Source organism: Archocentrus centrarchus, chromosome 16, assembly GCF_007364275.1.
Source record: "Archocentrus centrarchus isolate MPI-CPG fArcCen1 chromosome 16, fArcCen1, whole genome shotgun sequence".
Classification (NCBI taxonomy): Eukaryota; Metazoa; Chordata; class Actinopteri; order Cichliformes; family Cichlidae; genus Archocentrus; species Archocentrus centrarchus.
This window is the reverse complement of record NC_044361.1, coordinates 34,454,452-34,478,675: the sequence shown is the minus strand read 5'-3', so window position 1 is coordinate 34,478,675 and position 24,224 is coordinate 34,454,452. Positions and strand designations below refer to the sequence as shown.

Here is a 24,224-nt window from a genome sequence, read left to right as displayed (position 1 = left end):
TTAATATACCTGTAAAAAGTCCAAGTACTTTTTTCCACAACTATCCAACAAAAATAAAATGTAAACACTTGGGAGCTCCACTTTTCACACAGAGATCTGCAAATGAGCATGAAATTCACGTCCACTGAGTTCCTGTTCTGGGCAGCAGGGTTGTGTGGTGGTTAGCACTGTTGCCTCACACCAAGAAGGTCCTGGGTTCGACCATGGCCGGGGCCTTTCTGTGTGGAGTTTGCGTGTTTTCCCCGTGTCTGCGTGGATTTTCTCCAGGTATTACGGTTTCTTCCACAATCCAAACACATGCAGTTAGTGGGGTTAGGTTAACTGGTGATTCTAAACTGCCCATTGGTGTGAATGGGAGTGTGAATGATGTTTCTTTGTGTTAGCTGTGTGACACACGGACGACCTGTACAGGGTGTGAAAAAGAAAATGGACTGCTGGAGTTCCTGTTCTTGGTCTCCCTGTTTAAGAAGCGCTTGAGATGCTGCTGAGTCACACTGATGCTTCTGACCAAATATGACACGAAATGTGTTTGTGAGTATTTTACACAGCCTCACCTGAGCCCACCTGAGCAGCTGTGTGATGAACTCAGTAATGTGGTAGGAAAATGTGTCAGCAGAATTTTTCACATTGAACAAATTTAATTCCAGAAAAGAGGAATCAGAGCTGACGTCCCGTACCACAACCAGCCACCAGGGGGTGACTCAGAGACTCTGTCTTCATTTCCTTTCAGCCATTTTTCTTCAGTTTAAGCAGCATGTCTGTCTGTTATGAATTTCCCTGTCAATAAAGATCAATAAACTTATTCTCCTTATTATTGTTTTCATTTTTGGAGGGAGGCAGTTTTCCCCTAATTCCACCCTTCGTGCTAAGCTAGGCTAACACCTGCTGACACCAGGTGTCATGAATCGCATTAGGGATGCAGCCCTTAGTAACACAAAGCACACCTTCATTCAGGCTGATGCAGGAGCCCAAGGACACCCAGCTGCAAGCCATCAACACAATCCCGACACGAGGAGGGAAGTAAGGCACGAGGGACATATAACCATCAAAGTAAAACAGGAAGGAACAGGATCTAAACAGTGAAACTTAAACACAAAACTTGACATGGAGGAAAAACTCAGAAGGAACTGTGGTGAGAACTAATGAAGCCTAATACAAGCAGCAATGTGAACCAAGGACTGAAAATACTCAAAAATACCAGATATCTAAATATGCACAGTAAACTAAGAACCACACAGAGAATATGTAAACTATCTCTGAAGCCTTCAGTCCAACTAAATATATAAAAACTAAAACTGTGTGATTACCCAGACTAAATATAAAAACAGAGTCCTTGAAAAAACTAAAACAAAAAAATTAGAGGAAATGTCTTTAGTTAAGTCTGATGAGGCTTCAGTGCATCACTTTACTGATACTTAAACTGTCGGTGGTGTGTATGTGATCAATACAATGCTGCTCTGAGGTTTACTGCTCTGTGTGGATGAACTGAACTCACAAAGATGTAACCCAGTATTTCACAGCTCTCTGAGCTGATCTCCATCCCCTACACTGACAGCATACAGGCTGTAGAAATGTTGGACTCAGTGAATGAATCTCAGCATCAGCAGCTTTGATTCAAACTCATCTCTGCTGCACTGATGTAACCTGTAACTCTGACCATGAACACAGCCTCTGTGCACCAACACAGAGCTTTACTGTAAATACAGTACAACAAGATAACCTGTTTATCACACACTAAACTGCAGTATTTTCATACAATCTTTGAATTACACAAAGTCAGCATACTTCAGTTTGTTTTGCAGTCCTTACCTTTAAATCTAACCTCTCTTCTTCCTCTTCTTCCTCTCCTGTCCTCTTTCTCCATCTCTGAGTGAACTTCTTTCTCTTTGCTCTCCCTGAAATACAGCAGCTCTTCTTTTAGCTCGCAGACACACTGTGTGACAAACTGCACACACTTTGTGTGTTTGCTGATATTTGTTGAGCATTTAGAAACGTTGCATTTACCTGCCACACGTTACTCCCTTCATGCTCGCTCCTCTTCAGTAGCGCTAGCTAAGCTGTTTATGTCCCGCGAGCGCAACAAACGGACTCGGTCCGGCCCGCTGTGACCCCTGATTATATAAATGAGACATTAATTATATGGGTTTGCGTATTTAATCCATTTGTACCCGATAAGTCCTGGTGATGGAGGATACGCCAGTACGATTGTCTCTTATATGTTATTATTCCTCCGTTTAGGCTCAGATCGTTTGATGTTTGAGGCGCACTGACCGGAAATAAAAACCTCTCTCTGACGTGTTAAAAAGTAACGAGTCTGTTTGAAAATGTAAGAATTAGAAAGTACAGATACTTGTGTAAAAATGTAGGGAGTAAAAGTAAAAAGTACTCAGTTTTCTCTGTATTATTGTAGGGTCTTTGTCTTACAATATAAAGCACCTTGAGGTGACTATTGTGATCTGGCACTGTATTAATAAAATAAAATTGAATTGAATTCATCATCCATGTTTAATCAGCAGTGTAACTGAGTCTTTTGACCCCTCTGTGCATCTGCCATTTGAGCATGAAGAAGAAGTGGCCCCCCCTTCAGGGTCTTCTTGTCAATTATTCAACAGAAAACATTGTAAATATTCAAAAAGCTCTCTGTGTGCAGGGTCACGCCTGCTGCTCTGGCTGAACGAATGGCTCATCACGTCCGGTTTGACTGCAGGGACTTCTTTACCCAGGAGTCCTGTGGGGTCAGGTCGGTGTGTTAATGTGAGTGTGTTTTCTGCAGAGGCTGATATAAAATCATGTGAAACAGTCAGGGACAAAAGGCTTTTCTGTCACCATCTATCAGCTTCCTTTAACATTCAGTTAGCACCTTCACCTTTAGGATCACTGCTCCTCCAATTTATGACTTAAAACCTGCTTTGTTTGTCTGTGACTTCTGTCAGTGCCACATTAACTCGATGATGGAGGTGATTCAGAGGTGACCTGAATCACCTCCTACCTGCACTTGAATTGCATTTCCAGCACTGCGATGGCTGCCTGCTTGCACGCACCTCTGAATCACCTCCCACATCTGCGATTTGTTCACTGACAGCTTTACAATAAGGAGCCTAAAATAAGAGCATGGATCGTTATCAGAGCACTTAGTGAGGTGCTTTCAGAGGAACTGTGCCAAAGAACAGACTCCACAGGTGCCTGCTACATTTGATAAGTGGGTTTCATGTGATATAAAAGGTCGCTTTTACCAGCTGAAGACACTCTGAGGTTTCACTCTTACTAAACGTTTCTGCTTTGGTTCGACCAGCAGCTGATGAATGCAACCATCAGCGGCGCGGCAAAGCTGGAAAATAAAAAAAAATCTATTTCAGCGGGAAACATTTCACCACAGAAATATGAGCTGATCAATGAAGATAAATCTTTGGGTGGGGTTCAAATCCTGCAACCAAAACCAAGCCAGGACACTATGAACTGCACACATCTTCGTTAGGTTTCAGAGTGATGGAGAAGACCAAAAGACCAAAAGAAGAGAAGCCAAAAACAGCGGCACAGGGAGACCCAGGACAGCACAGACCATCTGACTCAAGGGAAACAGCACAGGTTTCCCTGCATGAGCACCATTTTTCATCAGACCACAGTCTGCTGATCTACTGAACGTGAAAGGAAGATTTCCCATGTTAAAGGAGACTGGATGTCATGAGGTTTGGTATGGAAAGGACCCAAACACAGGGCATGTGGTCAGATTCAAACAAACAATTAATGAGCCTTTACCTGACACAAAGAACACAAAAACTCCACAAATCCAAGAACACCAACAGTAGGACCTGACAAAGACCGAGACGCGACTATGTACACACTGTGGGGGATAAATGGGAAACAGGAAGGTATGAGACGCAGGTAAAAATAATTAGACAAACAGGAAGTTACAAGACGCGCAAGGAAACCAAGTACACAAACACTGAAGCCAGAGACGGGCAGCCTCAGACTAAACGTGATACCAGCGACAGGGAGGAGGCAACCAAGCAGGCTGTCATGGTCCCGGGGTTTTTATGCTTTTGTGGGTTTGTTATTATTTGAGTTTTTAGATTTTGTGATTATTTGGTGTGGGGTGTTGCTGGAGTCCTCTCTGTTTGGCTCAGCTATTCTCGCAGGTTGGCTCCTCCCAGATGGGTGGAGTTTTGGAGTCCTGTTCTTCGGCTGCACGCACCTGTACATCATTTTCCTCATCAAGCTCCAGTATTTAAGGACCAGTGGTGTCATGTGTTCTCTGACCTCTACAGTGGTAATTGGGATAGTCCCTGCTGTGTATACTTTATCCTGTACGCTCTGGTTTCTCCCTCGTTCCTGGAAATGATCCTCATCAACTAAAAGACCTCTATGCCTCCATTTCCAGTGTCTTTGCTGAATTCTCTCTCTCCCCAACTTTGGAGCCTGGCCTCCAAAGCTACAAACAGGCTACATTTATTACAAGTACTGTTACTGCTAAAGGAGCCCGAGGAGTAATTAAACATCTGACACACAGAGCAGGAAAGCTGCTGTTAGTGAGTCGGCTGAGAACTGAGATAGTAGCTATGCTAAGACAGCAAATCCCTAAAAGCACAAAAAGTGAATAATGTGAATACGATTTACAGGTCATTCAGCAGAGAGTGTGATTTGGATAAAGCAGGTGAAGATTACACTGTGAAATAAGTCGTTATCTAGAGATTTATAATTAAGCAGCTACACAAGAACACCACTGTGCTCTGGAACAGGAAGTGATACAGTACTGCAGTGAGAGCAGACACCATGTGAGGTTGTGAAAACTTGGTGTTAGCTCTCAGAGGGAAAATTTTATTTCTATATTTTATGTCACGACTCGTTTCCTTCAGCCAAGCTTCTCTTGTGCAGTGCCCCAGTACTGGCTGTCCCTGATTTAACCCTCTGTACCCCTATCAAAGGCCTACAAACACTTTCTTGTGCACACTATTTTTAACATATGTGAATAATATGAATACATGAGAATAAGAAACATGGGAACTAAGAACATAACAAACAAAAAACAAAGAAAAATTTTAAACCAAATAAGCCTGAGACGGAAAACCAGGACAATTTAAAGTAAAAGTCTGTGAAAACTAAAATAATGCAGTACAGACAATAAACAGATGTAATTTCATCATATAAAACCCAGTCTATAAAAATGTGTTTAAAAAAGCGACTTAAAGTAAGTCTCTGTGAGCTTTGTCTCCTAAAGCAGGTCCATCTAAAGCCCAGAGGTCCTGAAGGTACCTGCAAATTTAAGCTTCAAAAAGACCCACCTGAGGATCTGTGAACTGGCTCACAGGGGGTTGGCATTTCTGCCCCAGACCCAGACATGCTCTAAAAGCGATGAGGGAAATCCTAAAATCAGTTCTGAATCCTCCAAGAAGCCGAGGGAAAGGAGAGAAGCCAGAATTTGGTTCTGCTAAAAGTCAGTAAGAAGCTGAGCTGCTGATCTGAGGCAGCTGGAGGAGATTGCAGCACAGAGAGGGAGTTTGTGTGGAGGACTTTCTGTAGGTCTGTTTGTTTGGACGCTGCTGTTATGCTACAGGAAGAAGAAGAAGAAGAAGGGTTACAGCTGCCATCGGGTCAGTGAGGGTTCAGCATGAACTCTAACAGGCTTGTGAAGCAATAGCTCCACCATGTGACCAAAGTGCGGCACTGCCATGGAGAGGCTTTACGGCAGTGGACAGAATAGCAGAAACAGTTGTATGATGAGGTTATTAATACTATTGTCTGTTGTGTCCTGTAGTAATCTGACTCTGAGGTAGTTTGGTAGGTACTACATAGAGTTAGTTTAATTTTTCTACAGCCCAGTTTTATTTTTATGTGAGAAACTGAAATGTTTGAGTTTTAGATTGTAAAAGGGTTGGGCCGAAAGCCCAGAAATAGCACTCTCACTGAGGGATTCCTCGTCTTGCACATCTTCCTCTGAATAAAGACTTAAAGACAACTCAACTCGGTCCATCAGAAGATTCTTCTGGATGTTGAAAAGTGGATTAAAAATGGGTTAAAATGGGATTCGACAGGTGGGAGAACCCTTAGAATTACTTGGAAAGAAGTCCCATGACCTGATGTTTTGTGACAACACAAACGGTTTCTCACAAAATGCGCCTGCAGGCTAAATTTACATATTTGTCATGTCTGTTGAGCAGAGTAAAAAGCTGCATTTGAAATTACCTGCCCCTTAAAAAAATGTTACTCCGTTAATGTTCACTCCTCTTCTGTAGTGCTGTGAAAAAGTATTTGCCCCCTTCCTGATTTCTTAGTTTTTGCATATTTGTCACACTTACATGTTTCAGGTTATCAAATAAAATTTAATATTAGACAAAAATAACCAGAGTAAATACAAAAATGCAGTTTTTTAATCCACAATGTCATTTGTTAAGGGAAACAGCTCTCCAGACCTACCTGCTCTCTGTGTGAAAAGTCACTGCCCCCTCATTTAATCATGAATTAACTGATTAACCACATTTTTTTTAGAAAGCTGAGTTTAGTGTCACTGCCAAACTCAGGCCTGATCACTGCAGACCTGCTTAAAGAAGAAATCCCTTAAACAGAAGCTGTCTGACAAAGTGAAGCAGGCACTGAAAGAGCAGCACATCGTGCTACGATCCAAAGAACCAGCTGAGAAACAAAGTCAGTGACATCTATCAGCCTGGAAAAGGTTACAAAGACATTTCTAAGGCTTTGAGACTCCAGAGAACTACAGTGAGAGCCGTTATCCACACATGGAGAAAACCTGCAACAGTGGGGAACCTTCCCAGGAGCGGCCAGCCTACCAAGATTACTCCAAGAGCGCATCGACGACTCATCCAGGATTTCACAGAAGAACCCAGAACAACATCAAAAGAACTGCAGGCCTCACTTGGATCAGTTAAGGTCAGAGTTCATGATTCAACAATAAGACAGAGACTGGGCAAAAGCTCCAAAGAGAAAACCACTGCTGACCAACAAGAACACAAAGACTCGTCTCACATTTGCTAACAAACATCATGATGATCCCCAAAACTTTAGGGAAAATATTCTGAGGACTGACGAGACAAAAACTTTCTGGAAGGTTTCAGTCCTGTTACATCTGCGTAAACTAACACAGCATTTCATAAAAAGAGCCTCAGACCAACAGACAGATGTGGTGGTAGTGTGATGGTCTGGGGCTGCTTTGCTGCTTCAGGATGACTTGCTGTAACTGATGGAACCATGAACTCTGCTCTCTACCAGAACATCCTGAAGGAGAATTTTTGGCCATCAGTTTGTGTGCTGAAGCACCTTTGGGTTAGGCAGCAGGACAATGATCCAAAACACATGTGGCTGAATTAGGTTAGATTAGATTAGGCTTAAAACTTTCCTTTGTGATAAAGCTTATAGTTAGGGCTGGATCAGGTGACCCTGAACCCGCCCCTAGTTGGCCTAGGCTGCTGCAGGGTTCCCATGATGCACTGAGTGTTTCTTCTTATTCACCTCTTTTTGCTCTGTTTATACTCCACTCTGCATTTAATCATTAGTTATTATTAACCTCTGTCTGTCTTCCACAGCACGTCTTTTGTCCTGTCTCTCTCCCCCTCACAGCAGATGACCCCCCCCTCCCTGAGCCTGGTTCTGCTGGAGGTTTCTTCCTGTTAAAAGGGAGTTTTTCCTTCCCACTGTCACCAAGTGCTTGATCATAAGGGGTCGTTTTGATTGTTGGGTTTTCTGTGTAATTACTGTAGGGTCTTTACCTTACAGTATAAAGCACCTTTATCACAACTATTTGTTGTGATTTGGTGCTATATAAATAAAATCAAATTGAACTGAATGTAATTCAAACCCTTCTGCAAAGCAGAGTGGGCCAAAGTTCCTCCACAATGATGTGAAAGACTCACTGCCAGCTATCACAAATGGCTGACTGCAGTTCTTGCTGTCAAGGACGGCACAACCTTCACAGCACTGTACATCTGCAACATGACCACATCACAGGCAATGAGAAGGAAAGAAGAGTGCTTGGAGGCTGTAAGCTGGCTGCGGGACGTCACTATTTTCATATGACTGAGCAAAGATCTCCATGCTGTCAGCGGAAGCAGCACAAGGCTGATCTGTGCTTCTCCTGCATGTGAAAAATGAACTCACTTTACAGTATTATGCATCCTATACGATTTAACTGCTCATTAACTGAAAGTGTTGGAACCGTTCCGGACCACTTTAAACCATACAAGATAGAGAAGAGCTGGAACCACACTAAAACATGAGGCCTTATTTATTGAAAATAATGTTGCTCTGAAAATGTTTCCAATCTCCATCCAGAGAGCATGCTCAATACAGTCCTTTTAGGAGAAATTCAAAAAGCTGCAAAAGGACAAATCAGCTTCATTTTGGATTTATTGTTATTTTTAAATCTATTTAACACAGAGAGTCTCCTGAGTATAAAATACTAAGCTGCCTTTAATAAAACCACAACCAGGGCAACAAATATCACCAAACATCAACCAGTCAAGTGGAGGACAGAGGAGGTCAATGAGAACATCAAGACATCATGGAGACAGAAAAGAAAAGAGAAAAAAAAGGAACGTGGAGGAATCATGAAGGATATGATCATGGAACAATGCAGGGAACATCAGAAAAACATCAAGGGAACTTAAAGAGTGGGAAAATTGAGGAAACATTCAGAGAACAATGAGGAAACATTCAGGGAATGTTCTGGAAACCGTCAGGGAACACTGAGGAAACATTCAGGGAATGTTCCAGGAATATAGGGGGAACCTTTGGTGAACATTCAGAGAACATTCAGCATCTGGACTCTGAAAGCTAAGCACACATCTGGACCCGATCCAACATAGCAACACAAAGCTTCACTTTCAAACTGTATCTTAGCAAAAGGTAAGTCTCTTTTTGTTTCAGGTCTAATAGGGGTTGCTCCAGTCTGCACTTCCATCACTTCCTGTGATGTCAAAGGTCAGGATGTGTCCTTCAGTCCAACCAGTCGAGCGCTCACCTCCCACAGCTTCCCTGCAACCACATCATCCTGTCCCTCTGGAGCAGGTTCTTTCTCTGCACAGTCGCTGCAAACACGGATATGAACATTATACAAATTATTTAGTTTCATTTGTTTGTGAGGAAAACAAAACAAAACCTTGAGGCGACTGTTTGTTGTGATTTGGCGCTATATAAATAAAACTGAATTGAATTGAAAACAAAAAAACAAAGGTCATGCCTGATGGTCCCTATGTGTGTTTATAACCAAACATAACTGCAAACAAAAGACCCTTGATGTGCATTCATAAGTCATCTTTTAAATCCAAAGAAAAGTCCATCAAGTATTTAATTTTTTCCTGGTCATCAGTCATATCCAACCATCAACCTCCAGGGCTGAAAAATAAAGCTGAAGCCCCAAAAACCTGCAGTTCCTCTGGCGTCCAGCAGAGGCATCAGCAGTGAGTCAGTCCCCATAGACTCCCATGTTAAAATGTCCAACTTTACCGCAGAAATAAACATGTTTACAACCTGATAAAGAAACTGCTTTGGTCTCTAACTAATTTCCCGCTTTATAACAACTGTCAGAGTCCCTGAACTGGACCTCTGGACCGTGTTTGTGCTGTTGGAGCCTTTTGGAGCATTTTTAATGCAATGATCTGACCAATGAAATGGCTGCTGTACGATTCATTGTAATAACAGACTGTCCCAGAAGTCTGAGCTCCAGTTCTGGTCAGTGAATTATTGGTGTTTCTTCAATGCCTCCCCTGCCTTCTACCTGAAGTACTGTCCAGACAATTCCTCCAGGCCCGGCGTCAGAGCGCAGTACAAAGTGGTCTGGCAGCCCTCCCATGGAGTCTTCATGAATACCAAGCATGGGAGCTTTAGCAGAAATCCCAGCAGGGGTGACCAATCCTCCACATGACGACCCAACTCGGTCCGGATAATACCTGGGTGGAGAGAGAACGACGACACACCAAAGCCTAGAGGAAAGGTAATGACAGTCAGGAGGTGGGTTTACAGGCACTTCAGGTACTTCAGCAACCAAGTACACTGCTCACACTTCTGAGGGGTTATATAAACCTTCCTCTGATCCAACCTTTCATTGTTAGTGGGGACCACTAAGTTTTTGGTTTTCCTTATGTTTGCGGGGACCTCTGAGTGTTTTTGATGTTTGCAGTACGATGGCCCTGAAGTGCAAACCACATCAACAAATCACTAGTCACAACTACAAATTTAAAAACACAACAGCATATCCAAAACACTACGACATCTTACAAAAACACAACAACATTAACTAAGCACGATTACAAATGACAAAAACACAACAACATTAACAAAACGGTAGGTCCCAGTGGGAAACCTGAGAAATCGTTGATTGGACGACGCCACTTTTGGCCTTTAAACCGGAAGTTAGGGCTTCAGCGCATTTGTTGAAAACATAAATATTACTGGTGACAGTTCAACCACCTCTTTTCCACAGCTAGAGCAATGCATAACACTGTGTCTGTGTTCCTGCCTATCCAAACATTGAAAGAGTGAACGCCCTAACTTCCGGTTCAAAAGCCAAACGTGGCGTCGTCCAATCAGCGATTTCCCAGGTTTTCCCACTGGGACCTACCTCCTCCGTTTTGTTAATGTCGTTGTGTTTTGTGATTCGTAATTGTGCTTAGTTAATGTTGTGCTTTTGTAAGATGTCGTAGTGTTTTGGATATGCTGTTGTGTTTTTAAATTTTTAGTTGTGACTAGTGATTTGTTGATGTGGTTTGCACTTCAGGGCCACCGTATTGAAGGGACCTCTGAGCGTTTTTAATGTTTGCAGGGACCTCTGAGTGTTTCTGCCATTTAGTGGGACCTGAGAGTCGTCGGGCGAGCTCTCTGGAGAACAGGATGTTGGCCAGTTTGCTCTGTTTGTAGCTCTCCAGAGAGCTGTATGGCCTTTGGCTGAAGAACAAATCATCAAAGTCAATATGACCTGGAAAACAAAAACATAGAAGGTAGAAAAGAAAGGTAACAAACATCATCATCATCACAGAGAATTTAAAGACATCAGGGTCAGAGGTCATACCTCCATTGTGGGCAATGGATGACACATTGACCACACGACTGGGGGCAGAGCTCTTCAACTTTGGCAGCAGCAGATTGGTGAGCAGGAAATGACCCAAATGATTGACCGCCATCTGAGTCTCAAAGCCATCCTCTGTCAGCCATTTTGGACACATCATTACTCCTGCAGACAGACAGATGCTCAGAAAGACAGACAGCAGAACTGACCATTGCCCGTCCCTAAGTGAGCTCACCTGCGTTGTTGATGAGAATGTCCAGCCTTTCTTCACTGTCCAGGAAGTCTTTGGAGAATTGTCTGATGGAGTGGGTGGACGCGAGGTCCAGGTGTCTGATCACAATGTTACTGTTTCCTGTCGACCGCCGGATCTCCTCGGCCGCCCGCTCTGCCCGAGTCAGGTCTCTGCACGCCATTACCACCCGGGCTCCTGACGCCAACCAGACAAACACGTGAAGAAGAGTTCAGTTTGCTTCTTCTTCATCAGAAGACAGACAGTCAGTAAGAGTCTAAAGCTGTGCACCGCCCTCAGACATCATCAGGGGTCAGAGGTCACGGTAACGATCACAGGCTGAATGGTGTGAGCTGATTAAGAGTATTGTTCTTCCTCCTAGTTACTGGGAGGGCAGATATTATAGAGGAAGTGAAACGTGTGCAAAGTTTAGACGAGTTTTTCAAAAGAAAATTAGAACAGAATGTTTCCTCGTATGTTCCCAATGTTAGTTCTGTGGATCAGTTCAGGGAGTACTCGCAGGATGTCTTCCAGTGTGGATTTGTTATTAACCCCTTAACACCAGGCCATCGCCACCTAGCCACCTGTTAACAGCCTTTAATACCAAGCGCATTACTGCGTACTGTGTAAGCACACTTTGAATCACTGTAATTACACGACAGTTTGTCCTATCAGAAAAATTCCAATGGTTCCTGAAAGCTGAGAAATTGCGTTTCACACCCAACATAGGATTATTATGGTAACTGTTACAGGAAGTCTGTGTAGGGCAGGACACATGAAATACGTGTGTCAGCGATGACGTGTTCTGTGTTAAAGACTTTAACCGGGATGAGTAACCCGGTGCTGGAAAATCCGTTTTGTCTCCAGCTGAGAGCTCTCTCTTCTTTTGAGTTTTCAGTTTTTAGGAGTGTTTAAGATTTTCTCCAAAATCGTTCAATCTCGTTCAAGTCAGGAAAAAAAAACATTTCCATAGCGAGCACGTTTATTAGAGAACATCCGGATCAAAGCAGTGAAGGAGGCAGGAGGATCACTGTGAAGGTCTGCAACCAAGATACGCCTTCATGAACAGGAATACAGAGTTTACAACACGGTGCAAACCACTGGTTACACTAAAGTACAGGAAGGTCAGATAAGACTTTACTAGGAAACATCTAAAGAGATTGCACAGGTCAGAAAATAAATCTCTGCACAGATGAAACCAGGATGAAGCTGTAGCTGAATGATGAAAGGAGAAAAGGATGGAGAAGGAGAGAAACAGCTGATGATCTGAAGGATCATCTAACATGGGGGAGGCAGCATTATGGCATGGGCACTGCAGTGGAGCCAGGTTACAGGTGTTTACTGATGATGTGACTGCTGATAGAAGCAGCAGGATGAACTGTGAAGTGTACAGAGCTGTACTCTCTGCTCACACTCTGACACCTGCTGCAAACTGATCAGACAGCTTCACAGAACAGATGATAATGAGCCAAAGCAACCCAAGAGCTTCTCAAAGCACAGACGTGGGATATTCCTCAATGGCCGAGTCAGTCACCTGATCTCACCTGATATTATTAAATACAAAACTAAAGGCAGAGAGAGTGACAAACAGCAGCTGAAGGTGCTGCAGTGAAGGCCTGCAGAGCATCTCAAAAAGGAAACTCAGCCTCCAGTAATGTCCATGGTCCTTCACTGACTGCAAGAATTTTCATCCAAGTATTAAAAAGTCATTTTATATGTTAAATTGACATGAGCACAAGAGAGTTTACTGTTTCCCTGTTTCTCTGTGACAAGATCTGAGACCGTCTGTCCAGTCTTTCTTCCGAGCTTCACACAGTAAAACACTCGGGATAAAACCAGGCTCACCTCGGCGTGCCAGATCCTTGCTGGTCTCTTTGCCAATGCCGCCATTTGCTCCGGTGATCAGAACTGTTTTCCCATCCAGCTGAACCGAACAATGACAAACTCCACCTGCAATCCACTTCCTCAACAGCACCAAGCCTGCGCGCCCGCGCCCACACACACACACACACACACACACACACACACACACACACACACACACACACGCACAGATTTAGGTACAGTAGTGTGGTGAGGCCTGGATTAGATGTTCTTTTTTGAGTTGATGATGCTGTTATTTCTCTGAACCTGCGTGATCTGACATTTAACCTGCTTCAAAAACTTTCTGCAGCAGATTTAACATCATTTTTTACTCTAATGTGGGTGTGAGCTCTTTCTTTTTCCGTCATAGAAAACTATTTTCTTGGTCAAACAAAGATTTTTTTTTTTTTTTGGCATTTAAATATATTGGATGAAAAATCAGAAGTTAAATCTCACAGATCAGCATGACTCCCAACAGAGATCCACAGCTCAGCATCAGGTGCTCCCAGCCCTCTTCTTCCATGCCTGGGTCCGAGCTGCCGCCACCGCCGCTGGGCCACGGCAGCACCAGGAAGCCTTCCATATCTGCAGCTTTCATCTCTGCAGGTCAGAACAAACTGAGAGCAAGCTGAGCCAGGCGGAGGAAGGCACAGATTAACAGATTAGAGCAGATTATCCAGCACAGAGCTGCTCTGGAATCAGTTTGGCATGCTGGACAGGATCACAAGTGCTGCAAACCACCAATCTCCACCACATCTACTGTTCAAAAACCATGGACAGGCCTCAGGTGGTCACGGTGGCCCCTCAGCTGAATTCTACTGATATACTTCAACTACATGTCACACTAATTGGTACAGTTGGTGATGAAAAACATAAACACCCATATTGCCGATAAGATATTCCAGTGCAAAACTCAGTTTAATTATTGGGTTCGGAGTAGTTTAAAATCTTACAGCGTGAGGAGGACTGATGGACCTGTGCAGATCAGACTCTGGGAACTACTTTTCATGTCTCTTTAAAACTAAAAAGAGGTCTTTCATCAGCTAGTTTCATCAGTCTCCTGCTTTGCCTCTGCAATCTAACACAGAGAAATCTAACTGTAGCTACATTTCTCTGTGAGTGTGTTGTTGTAAATATGGTGTGTGTGTTTTTTTAGTAGAATAGTAAAGTGCTGCGAGCTGAATGCTCTGTGAAAGTTGGCTGCCCATGCAACCAGATGGTCTTCTGCTGACTTGTCTTTCTGCCAGTGTAGGGTTAGGGGTTAGAGCAGGGTTCCTCAACTCCAGGCCTCGAGAGCCCCTGTCCTGCAGGTTTTAGATGTGTCCCTGATCCAACACACCTGAATCAAATGGCTGAATTACCTCCTCAGTATGCAGTCAAGTTCTCCAGAGTCCTGCTAATGACTTCTATATTTGACTCAGGTGTGCTGAAGCAGAGACACATCTAAAACCTGCAGGACACTGGGCCACGAGGCCCGGATTTGAGAACCACAGATTAACACGAAAATTTGCCCATCTGTAACAGATTTGGCAGCTATTCTGCCCCCACTGGCAGTGAGAGGAACTACACAAACAATGGAATACTAATATATATATATATATATATATATATATATATATATATATATATATATATGAATCAGTTTTTGTGTTCTTACAGCTGTGTGTTGTGTACATGTGGTGCAGTCACAGGATTGAATCGCACGAGTAAAACCTGTCTCAGATAAAATCTGAAACCTGCATGACGTCAGTTCCGTTTGTGGGCATAGGCGTGGAGTACTGTAGGTCACCTGTGCGCGCTGTTTTTTTTTTTTTTTTAAAGTACAAACAGCAGGAAAAACTCGGGGGGGGGGGTTGTTTTTTTTATTTTTTTACTTCTTGGCGCATTTTTTGTTTTTTCAGCTCGTGACGTCACTATCAGTGGCCCCGCCCCACCAAAAACAACAAAAACAAAATGGCGCCCTGCCCTGAGAGTGGCCGCGGTCTTGGCGGCTCTCGGCCTCCCTGCTGACTGGCAGCGGTATCCCCGGCGCGGCTGCGGATCCGCACTCCGCTGGGCCGGCTCCCAGAAGCGCTCCGGCCAACGGGGAGCGGTTTATTGCCTCTGGCTGGAAAACCCGCGGCTCTCCTCACACTTCAGTTCCTCCAGAAAAATCACACCGACCAATAAGCGGCAGCGCTGCCTGAACGGGAAGTGACGTACGGTCTGTGTGGACCAATTCGCGGCTGTGATACAGGCAGTGGGAGGAAGGCCCGCCCCCGACTGTCGAACCGGAGCGTGCCTGCAGCAGAACCCACCCGAGCTCCGCGACGCCGCTGCAGCATCAGGTAAGCCCTGCTCGGTCCGGTTCGGTTTAACGCGCAGATCCCGGAAATTTTCGGGGGGCGCTCGGTGTGCATCAGCCGGCTGCCACCGGCGGGGCGGTGCGTTGCAGTCGGGGTGTGCGCACCACGGGCTGAGCATTTAGTCTGGATCCGAGAGCCCGGTGACCTGGGGCCGGCTCGGACCGGTCAAGCCAGGTCCCGCCGGGCTGCAGATTAGGTCCCGCCGGGGACAGGCGCGCTCCATTCGAGCTCACAGGAACAAAAAGCCCAGCGTGCAGGTGGGGGGCCCCCTTTGGCGGTAGCCGGCATTACACACTGAGGTGACTGAATCCAACTTTATTTAATTAAAAAGAAAACAGTGATTTACACAAAGGTTAATGTTTAGTTTCTAAATATGTGCGAGCTCTCCTTCTACCCCTCCTCCCACCGACAAACCGAATTTATTGTGAAAACTTCATGATCAGCTGATCAATCAGTTGATGAATACATCACATTAGGCTAGTTTGATCTTCTGAATAACAGCAAAACTTTATTTAAAGTGAGGCCTTTAACAAAGAGAAGCAGCTGCAGGAAAAAGTGAAAATACGTCCTCACAAACAGAGCGCACCTGTGCAGCAGGTTCAGCTCCCTGTGTCAGTGAAGCGCAGGGATTTCAGCCGCGGAACTTCTACAGAAATGAAAATATATTCTGGTTTCAGCGTGAAACTGCACACTTTTCCTTCTTTTTATGAAAACAGCATATTTGAATCAACTGACTTTGCTCAGAAAGACTTGTTTTTTTATAGAGTGAGGTATGAATCAGCTGGATGGCTGACATCAGCTGGTCCTGAGGCCCTGCTCGCAGACGTATTACAGCCTGTTTCAGGGATTCTGAGCGCTGATTGTTGGGTTCAGACAGATCACAGAAAACCTGCTCACAGATGTGACCAAACAGCAAAGACTGAAGACATTTTCTGTATATTTGAGTTGATTGTTGTGCGTTTTGTAAGTGCAGACTGACCTTTCAGTGTTTTTAAGTTTTTTTGTAAATTCAGATGTTTTGTGTTTTTGTTTTTTTTTATCCACGCCAGTTTGCACCTTTCAGTTTTACATCACTGCGATAAGCTTCCTCAGAGGCGCGCTGAGACGGATTCTCTGTAAACTGTTTAAATCTGAACACAGAGTGTTTGCAGGTGAAGACACCTGTGAAGGAATCACACGCTCACCTGGCTGTCAGGTTAAATCGAGCTCTGAGCTTCTCTTGGGCAGGCGTGCAACTGGTTTGACTTTAATGTGATGGAGCTCCACCCCCTTTTAAATGTCTGAATATGAAGGTCATGCGTTGCAGTTTCTGCCTGGTCACGGCTTGATGATGACGATGGTTTCTCTGATGTTTTCCATAGCAACATGGACACAGAGTTGTTTATGGAGTGTGAGGAGGAGGAGCTGGAGCCATGGCAGCAGGTAGATGACAGCGTTGAGGAAGATGACATGGACTTCACGGACAACTACGGAGAGCCAGGTGAGACTCAGAACCTGGACCAGGACCAGGTCCAAACTCTAAAACTGGGACCAGATGGTAGCACCAGCTCTGGGCCCAAACCCTGAATCTGACCCCTAAAGCCAGACTCTGTCTCTCTGTGTAGTGGAGGATTCTCCATCGCCTCTTCCAGCCTCGGAGACTCCACCCCCCAGGACTCCCCCAGCTACCACACCTGCTCCAACAGGTATCTGTGTGTGTGTGTGTGTGTGTGCGTGTGTGCATGCGTGTGTGTGTGTGTGTCAGAGCCTCTGCCCTGTTTGAAGTGACTGATGTTTCTTTCTGAAGTCTGGGGCTCCTGTTGGGGTCATCGGGTCCTTGAAGGCCTGAATTCAGTTTGGATGGTCTGAATTGTTTCCCGCTCACAGAGGCTGTCAGAGCGTCAACATTCAGCAGCTTTGGAGGATTTATCGATGGGTTTGATACTGAAGAACCAAACGTGTCAAAATCTGAGGCTCGTGTTAAACCCAGAGCTGATTTCAGACATCCGACAAACCCTAAAACAGGTCAGATCCAGGAGAAGGCCTCATGACGCAGCCTGCTCGTTAGTCTGCGTGAAGCTCAAATGACTTGAGGATAACGATTCCTGCTGTGCAGGTGTGAAGGTGTTTCCAACTTGGGATGCTGGGATATTGAGGAAAAAGCACAAATTGGAAATAAATGTTTCCCTTCTGACCCGACGTCTGTGTTTCCCACCAGAAATTGTTTGCATTTCTTTAAAGTGGTTTAACTGTTAACAGTTTGTTTCTTCATCTTCAGCTTCATCACCTGTCCAGGTCGTCTCCTCCTCCGTGATGCCTCCGCCTCTTCCCTCTATCATCACCACCTCCTCCTCAGCCCCGCGTCTTCCCGTCGTCTCCTCGGCCAAGCCCCTGATGGCTCAGGCTCCGCCCCTCATCCTCACTCAGACAGCAGGTGGAACGTTTCTCCTTCCGGCGGCCACCGGCACTGGCAACACCCAGCCCATTCTTCTCACCACTACACAGGTATGTAAATCAAATGCACCCTCTGCTGCAGCAGATCAGTGCAAATGCACCCCACGAACTAAACAACTCGTATCTCTAAAATCACGCAATGTCGTGTAACATAACCAAGGGTAATGTAGTGTTTTCAGTGTTCTCAGGTGAGCACTAAAAATTCATAAGCCTAACTTTTCACAAACTTTAAGAAGCCTGAATTAATATTATTTATAAAGATTTTTTTGGCCATAATAACTGACACAGTGATAGCTTCCTGGGATGAAGTCAAACTCGTGGCCTGAATTTGGTTTCAGTCCAGCCCACAGCTGATGAACATCTGAAAAATGAGCCCCCCCCCCGTCTCAGGAGGGTAAATGGCCGGCCCCCGCTGGCCCACCTCCACCACAGATTGTCCAGTAGCGTGGGACTCACTCACCTGGGGAGGCCGGCGTGGTAGCCACAGGATGATCAACAGAAAGCCAAAGCTGACAACCAGCCGACACACGCTCACTATGAGAAAATGAGTGTAATGCTCAGCTGATCTCTGAGCTCAGGAAACTGTCCTGATGAGCTGATGGTCTGACTGAATATTTTAGGGATTTTAGTCGTCTCAGAGGAGCAGGAAGCAGGGGAGGATTTAGGGCGGGGCTTCCTCTCATTGATGGATTGCTACTTGATTAGCATTTCTCAGTGGCTTCCACGTGATGTCATGTGTTTGCATGTACAGGGTTTCCCGGTGCAGACGGTGATGAACCCCGGCGCTCCTCTGGTTTTGAACCTGCAGCCGGGTCAGACGGTCCATCCGCTCACACTCATCCAGTGTAGGTCGACTCGATCGATCACAAATGTCCAATTATTGATCCCAGCTGATCACTAATCAGCTGTATCCTGTTCACAGCCCCGTCACTGGGTCAGCTGGTTCGGCCCAGTGTGGGGGTGTCTCCAGTCCTCCCCCAGGGTCAGGCCAGACCAGGCCCCGTTGCCTCAGGACGCCCCGTCCAGCCCGGCTCCACCTTCACCGCCATGCAGCTTCCTGCCACACTGACCATCCGCACCAGCACGCCAGGACCCGGTGAGTGCGGCAGCCACAATGGGAGGAGCTTCTGCTCAGAGCGGACCAGACTGACCATTTTGATGTTTTTCAGTTAACCTCCAAGTGACGCAAGTGGGTGGAGCCAATGCTCTGAAGCTGGCTGGTTCGCCTGCCCTCCCCTTGGGTTCAGCCAATGGCGTCACTAGACCAATTCCAGTCAGCAGCGGTACGAGCGGGACAGTCACCAATAATCTATCAAAACTCTGTGCGGGATGTGTGCTCAGATTTATTTCCTCTTACCTGTTTATGTTTCACCTGCTCCACAGCTCCTCCTTCCACCACCTCTGCTGTCAGCACGACCTCAGCGCCGACCTCTGACTCCACCCGCGTGGTGATGAGTGTGGAGGAGTTTTATTACGGCACATTCGAAGGTGACCTGAGTCTGAGGAAGCCCCTCCCTCTGGGAATCAAAACCTCCACCTTCACCTGTCAGATCTGTGCTCACCTGGCAGAGAATAACCTGAGGTGAGACAGCTAAGCACCTGAGCACATCTGGACCATCTGTATACAGTGCAGTGCTTTGGGTTTTTCACCCCTGTGTGTGTGTGTGTGTGTGTGTGTGTGTGTGTGTGTGTGTACGTACACGCAGGTTGATGCAGCACATGCTCCAGCACTCGGAGCTGATTAACGGCGGCGGCGATGACGACAGGAAGTGCTGCAGGTTCTGTTACCGACAGTTCTCCTCTGCTGCTCAGTTGCAGACTCACCAGGACCAAGTGCACGGCGCCACCCTGTCCTCCTGTGAGACCAACACCTCCTTTGAACTTTATTGTACCTGTCTTATTTGGACTGCTTACGTGTGTGTGTGTGTGTGTGTGTGTGTTGGGTTTTGTTTTTTTTTTTTGACTTGGACTAGCCTGTCTGTATTTGAAACTAGCTGCGCTGATTTAGATGCTACCTGTCTTGATTTGGTAAAACCTGTCTCTCTTTCTCTCACAGCTATGTGTCGTATCTGTGAGTGGGCATTTGAGAACGAGCCGGTCTTCTTAAATCACATGAAGTCCAACCACAAACCGGGTGAGATGCCTTACATTTGCCAGGTGAGTCTGACCCCACACACACACACACACACACACACACACGTACAGCCTATCCTCAGTCAGGTCTCAGTCTTACCTCAGATGTTACGACCTTACAGGTGTGTTCGTATCGCTCGTCCTTCTACTCGGACGTCCTGCAGCACTTCGCCAGCTTCCACAGAGACTCTCGCTTCCTGCTCTGCGTCTTCTGTCTGAAAGTGACCAGAAATCCTGTCAGCTACCAGCAGCACCTGCTCAGACACCAGGTAAACACACACACACACACACACACACACACACACACACACACACCAGGTGAAGACAAACAAACACCAGCTAAATACTTCCTGTAGATGTGTCTGGCTGAGTTGTTGGGTCTTTTAATTTGAAATTCCTCCTTTTGTGTCTTCCTGTGCCAGATAAACCAGGCCTTCCACTGTAACAGGTGTCGCCTGCAGTTTGTCTTCCTCAAAGACAAAATGCAGCACAAACTGGAAAACCACCGCAGCTTCCGGCGCCCGCCTCAGCTGGAAGGACTGCCACCGGGGTCAAAGGTCAGCTTTAACCGAATCGCCAGGAGCCAGTGACAGATTTAAATGTGTTAATGTACATAGGTAGCATTAGTGGTCCATGTGTCTCCAGGTGACCATCAGGACCTATGGGAAGATGAGGCCCTCGATAATATCAGCAGCAAGCCGCCTTCTCCAGAACCCCGCCTCCCTCATCCAACCAATCATCATCAAGACAGAGCCGCAGAAGTCTCTGATTCAGAAGAGCCCGATGGCGTCAAAATCACCACGATCCCCAACCAAGAAGCTGGGCGGCCGCCGAGTTCATGGCAACAGGTGAGGCTGGCAGTGATTTAACAGGTGAAGCTGGTAAAACTGATGTTTGTGCTGATGTTGGTGCCTTCTGATTTGTTGCTGATGTCACATGATTCAGGTGTGTTTGTTTGTGTGCGTGTGTGTGTGTGCGTGCATGCGCTCCTTCTGCAGAAGGTCATGTGATGACGACAGGTTGGTGTGTTTGGAGTGCGGTACCGACGCCTCTGACTTTGCCGCTCACTACCCGACTCACGTCCAGTGCCTGCTGTGTCCCTACAGCAGCTGCTGCTCCAGGGCTTATGCTGCCCACATGATCCAGTAAGTAATCTGAGTATTGCAGGAGTACTCTTTAGTAGTACTTCCTGCAGTATTTTGGATTCATGAATGATTATCTGAACATTATGACTGACTGGTATTGAAAATCACCGATCGTATTATATCTGCAGCCACCACGTGCCGCGCTCCAAAGACAAAGTAGTCCCTCTGCACAGGCTGCCTCCTCCGTGGTGAGAATCTTATTAATCACTCACTGATTCTGTCATTGATCTGATAAGGTTTGTCTTCGCTCTGCTGATTAAGCTCCTCCTCATTTTCTTCTTCTCTTCTTCCACTAGTCCGTTCCTCTTGCAGTGCTTCAAGTGCAACTTCAGACCTCAGATAGCTGATCAGATGGCCGATCACCTGCTGATGAATCCAGAGCACCGCAGCGTTATCTGCAGGATCAGGAGTAAGACTGCACCTGCTGCACCACCAACACTACAGCCACAACCACAATAACAACTAAATCTACCGCAATAATCAGTGCTACACCTAAAAACAAGCTGTTGTGAGCTGCTCACTTGCCATAAGGGGGCGCCACAGCAGGCAGCTCTGTTTGATTTGGCAGTTTTATGCTGGATGCTCCTCCTGATGCAGCCCCATAGGGGATTAGTGTCTCCAGCTGGAGACACTACACCCAAAAACAACAACCATAAATATGTCAACATTAAATTATGGCAGCAAAAACAATAGCCAGACACTTTATTTACTAAAGTTGTTGATACCAGAGTTGAATTATTTCAGCGCTTGTGATAGTGGGATGCCTTTTGTTTGTAACATGCTGAGGATAAAATACATGAAACAACTGCAGGCCACCTGATTAACCTGAAATGATCATCAGAGGGGGACATTAGCTGATCACAGCCACAGACGGGACATCTCTGATCCTAAAAGCTGGACGGCTTCCTGACGTTCACTCCTGTCTCTCCACAAACAGTCAGTGTGTTTTCCTCTTAAATAAAACTTTTCCTGGTGGGGAGTCTGGACCTGCTCCACAGCTCTGACGGCATCCGGCTGTGCAGCTAATAAATAAAACTGACCCGAGTGAATGTTTAGCGTGTCTGCTGCTGTGAGTGACCAAAGGAGGCGGAGAAGTTTCCTCAACCCGATGCTTTCTGAAGTTTGGAGATTCTTCTCTGTAACATATTCCAGCCTTAAGCACTCGTCCGGTCTTACAGGACTGTTGGGTAAAAAAAATGCCCTCTGTGTTTCTAAAACCCTTCTCAGACTGTTTGAAGAAGCACTCTGCTCACTTTTCTGTAAAAATCAAGACGGTCATGTTACTCATTCAGATTCAGGAACGTGTAGTTATAACATGAGCTGAACACATGCAGTCCCATTTTAAACTGCAGTCACAGGAGGAGAGAAGTTTTTTGGTATGGTGCCTGCTTTCTGTCCCGATCTCCCTCTGAACAAACGAAGCTCACTGAAGCCTCAGAGCTTCTCCTGCATGATAAACATTGTTACATAAGATTTTATGCTGCATTTTGCAGAAAGCCAGAAGATCTTATTTTTCTGTCTTTCAGGGATTCATGAGTGGATTCAGCTGGAAAATATGGCTAAATATTTTAAAGACTTTGGGCTTATTCCTGTCAATGTTTCTCCTCCAGTAAATGCTTAAATGTTATTCCCACCCTGTTCCTGGGCAGCTTTCATTAAATCCCGATGCATTAATTAATGCATGCTTCCTTGATCCAAATTTATTGTTTCATTTAAAAAAAAAAATTTTTATTCCAATAAAATTTCATTTAATTTATTCTGAACTGATTGAGAAAGGATCTATATTTATCCAGGAAAAAGTCTCTTTCAATAGTGACCAGCCAAGAGCGCAGCAGAACAGCAGAGATTAGATTATACTGACATCAGGACGGAGATCGAGATAGACACTGAATTTGTTACTGATGGCAGCGTTTCAGCCAACCTGCTAACACAAACAGTACGACAGTATAAAGACGTAACTTTAATATGATGAAAACATAATTTGTGTTTTGTTCAGCCTGTAATCGACTTCACTTTTCATCTACAACAGAGGAAATCTCTGAACTTATATCAGGTCAGCTGTGACTGACTTACAGTTGGGATTAGGCAGTGTTTAAGCCACATGCAAAATTAAATCAAATCTGGTACTCACTTTTTTGGAGTTACATTTCATATGTAATAATATTGCATTTGACCTAAACCTGACCGCGTTGTTGGGGACCTGGTAGATGTTTAGAGGTTTATTCCAATGAGTCAGATTGACCCAAATTGACCAACATTGACCAAAGTTGATCCAGCCTTTTTTTTTTTTTTTCTTTCTTTTCCTTCCAGGCTATGTTGAACATGACATCCCATTCTGCCACAGTGAAGAGCAGCAATCTTCAGAGGAAAGGGTACCAGAGCAGAACAAGGACTTTCCTGACCCCTCCTGGAGGTCAGCAGATTGTTGGAAACAGGCAGCAGAGGTTGTTGACGCCAAGTCTTCCGTCCTTCCCTTTATGCAGAGCAGCGGCCCTCACCACTTCCTGTCCAAGAACAGTGATGCCATTGACTACTTCAACCTGCTCTTCCCAGCTGCACTCATCGAGCTGATTACAACCGAGACCAACGCCCCCGCCAAAACTTGCTGTTTCCTCAGCTCCACCCACACAGACTGGATCCCCGTCACCACCCATGAGATCAAAGGTTTCATCGGCTTGGTGATTCTGATGGGGATTCAGAATCTGCCCGATCAGTCGCACTACTGGTCCTGGAGTCACTATGACAACAGCTACACTTTCTATCGAGCAATGAGCTTCAAACGCTTCAAGCAGATCGCTGCTAACATCCGCATGGGCAGCTTCGCCACAGACGAGTACCGTGGCACTAGCAACCCCAACGACTCACTGCACATCTTTAGGCCAATGCTGGAAATCCTGAGCAAAGCCATGTGGAACGCCTACCAGCCAAACTGCTGCCTGACGATTGACAGGACACTGCTGCCCAGTCTGGAAGAGGGTAGCAGCCACACCAAAGGGAACCCGAAGACCCAGCCTCAGGTGTGGCTGCTCTGTGACTCCAAGTCTGGTTACTGCCACCGCTTCTTC

The 24,224-nt window shown here is 45.6% G+C and overlaps 2 protein-coding genes across 5 annotated transcripts in view; both read right to left on the bottom strand.

Annotated features, from left to right (window-relative positions):
• LOC115794823 (atrial natriuretic peptide receptor 1-like) overlaps positions 1-1,845 on the bottom strand; it is a 94,549-nt gene extending 92,704 nt beyond the window's left edge. Inside the window, exon 1 of one of the 2 annotated variants that reach the window (XM_030750481.1) lies at positions 1,810-1,845. The gene's annotated coding sequence lies outside the window, so the exon portion shown is untranslated. The remainder of the gene's footprint in view (positions 1-1,809) is intronic. The other variant, XM_030750483.1, reaches the window with a different exon arrangement.
• Positions 1,846-8,216: 6,371 nt separating this feature from the next.
• LOC115794328 (retinol dehydrogenase 12) lies at positions 8,217-13,748 on the bottom strand. 3 transcript variants are annotated; one of them, XM_030749766.1, is made up of 8 exons: positions 13,560-13,738; positions 13,086-13,220; positions 11,247-11,438; positions 11,015-11,176; positions 10,802-10,921; positions 9,725-9,929; positions 9,017-9,035; positions 8,217-8,934 (listed from the first exon to the last, which is right to left on the bottom strand). In XM_030749766.1, exons 1-8 carry the CDS (start codon positions 13,699-13,701, stop codon positions 8,923-8,925), a joined length of 987 nt encoding a protein of 328 aa, XP_030605626.1. In that variant the 5' UTR covers positions 13,702-13,738; the 3' UTR covers positions 8,217-8,922. The 3 variants fall into 3 exon arrangements, with proteins under 3 accessions (XP_030605626.1, XP_030605625.1, XP_030605627.1); XM_030749765.1 differs by having other exon boundaries at positions 8,217-9,035; positions 13,560-13,733; XM_030749767.1 differs by lacking the exons at positions 8,217-8,934; positions 9,017-9,035 and having other exon boundaries at positions 9,786-10,134; positions 10,741-10,921; positions 13,560-13,748.
• Positions 13,749-24,224: the final 10,476 nt, after the last annotated feature.

Coding starts and splice junctions, on each gene's coding strand:
- LOC115794328 (XM_030749765.1), bottom strand. CDS start 13,701: ATGAAAGCTGCAGATATGGAAGGCTTCCTGGTGCTGCCGTGGCCCAGC. Junction 11,177..11,246: donor CATTCTCATCAACAACGCAG/GTGAGCTCACTT, acceptor GTCTGTCTGCAG/GAGTAATGATGTGTCCAAAA. Junction 9,930..10,801: donor GCTCGCCCGACGACTCTCAG/GTCCCACTAAAT, acceptor CCTTTCCTCTAG/GCTTTGGTGTGTCGTCGTTC.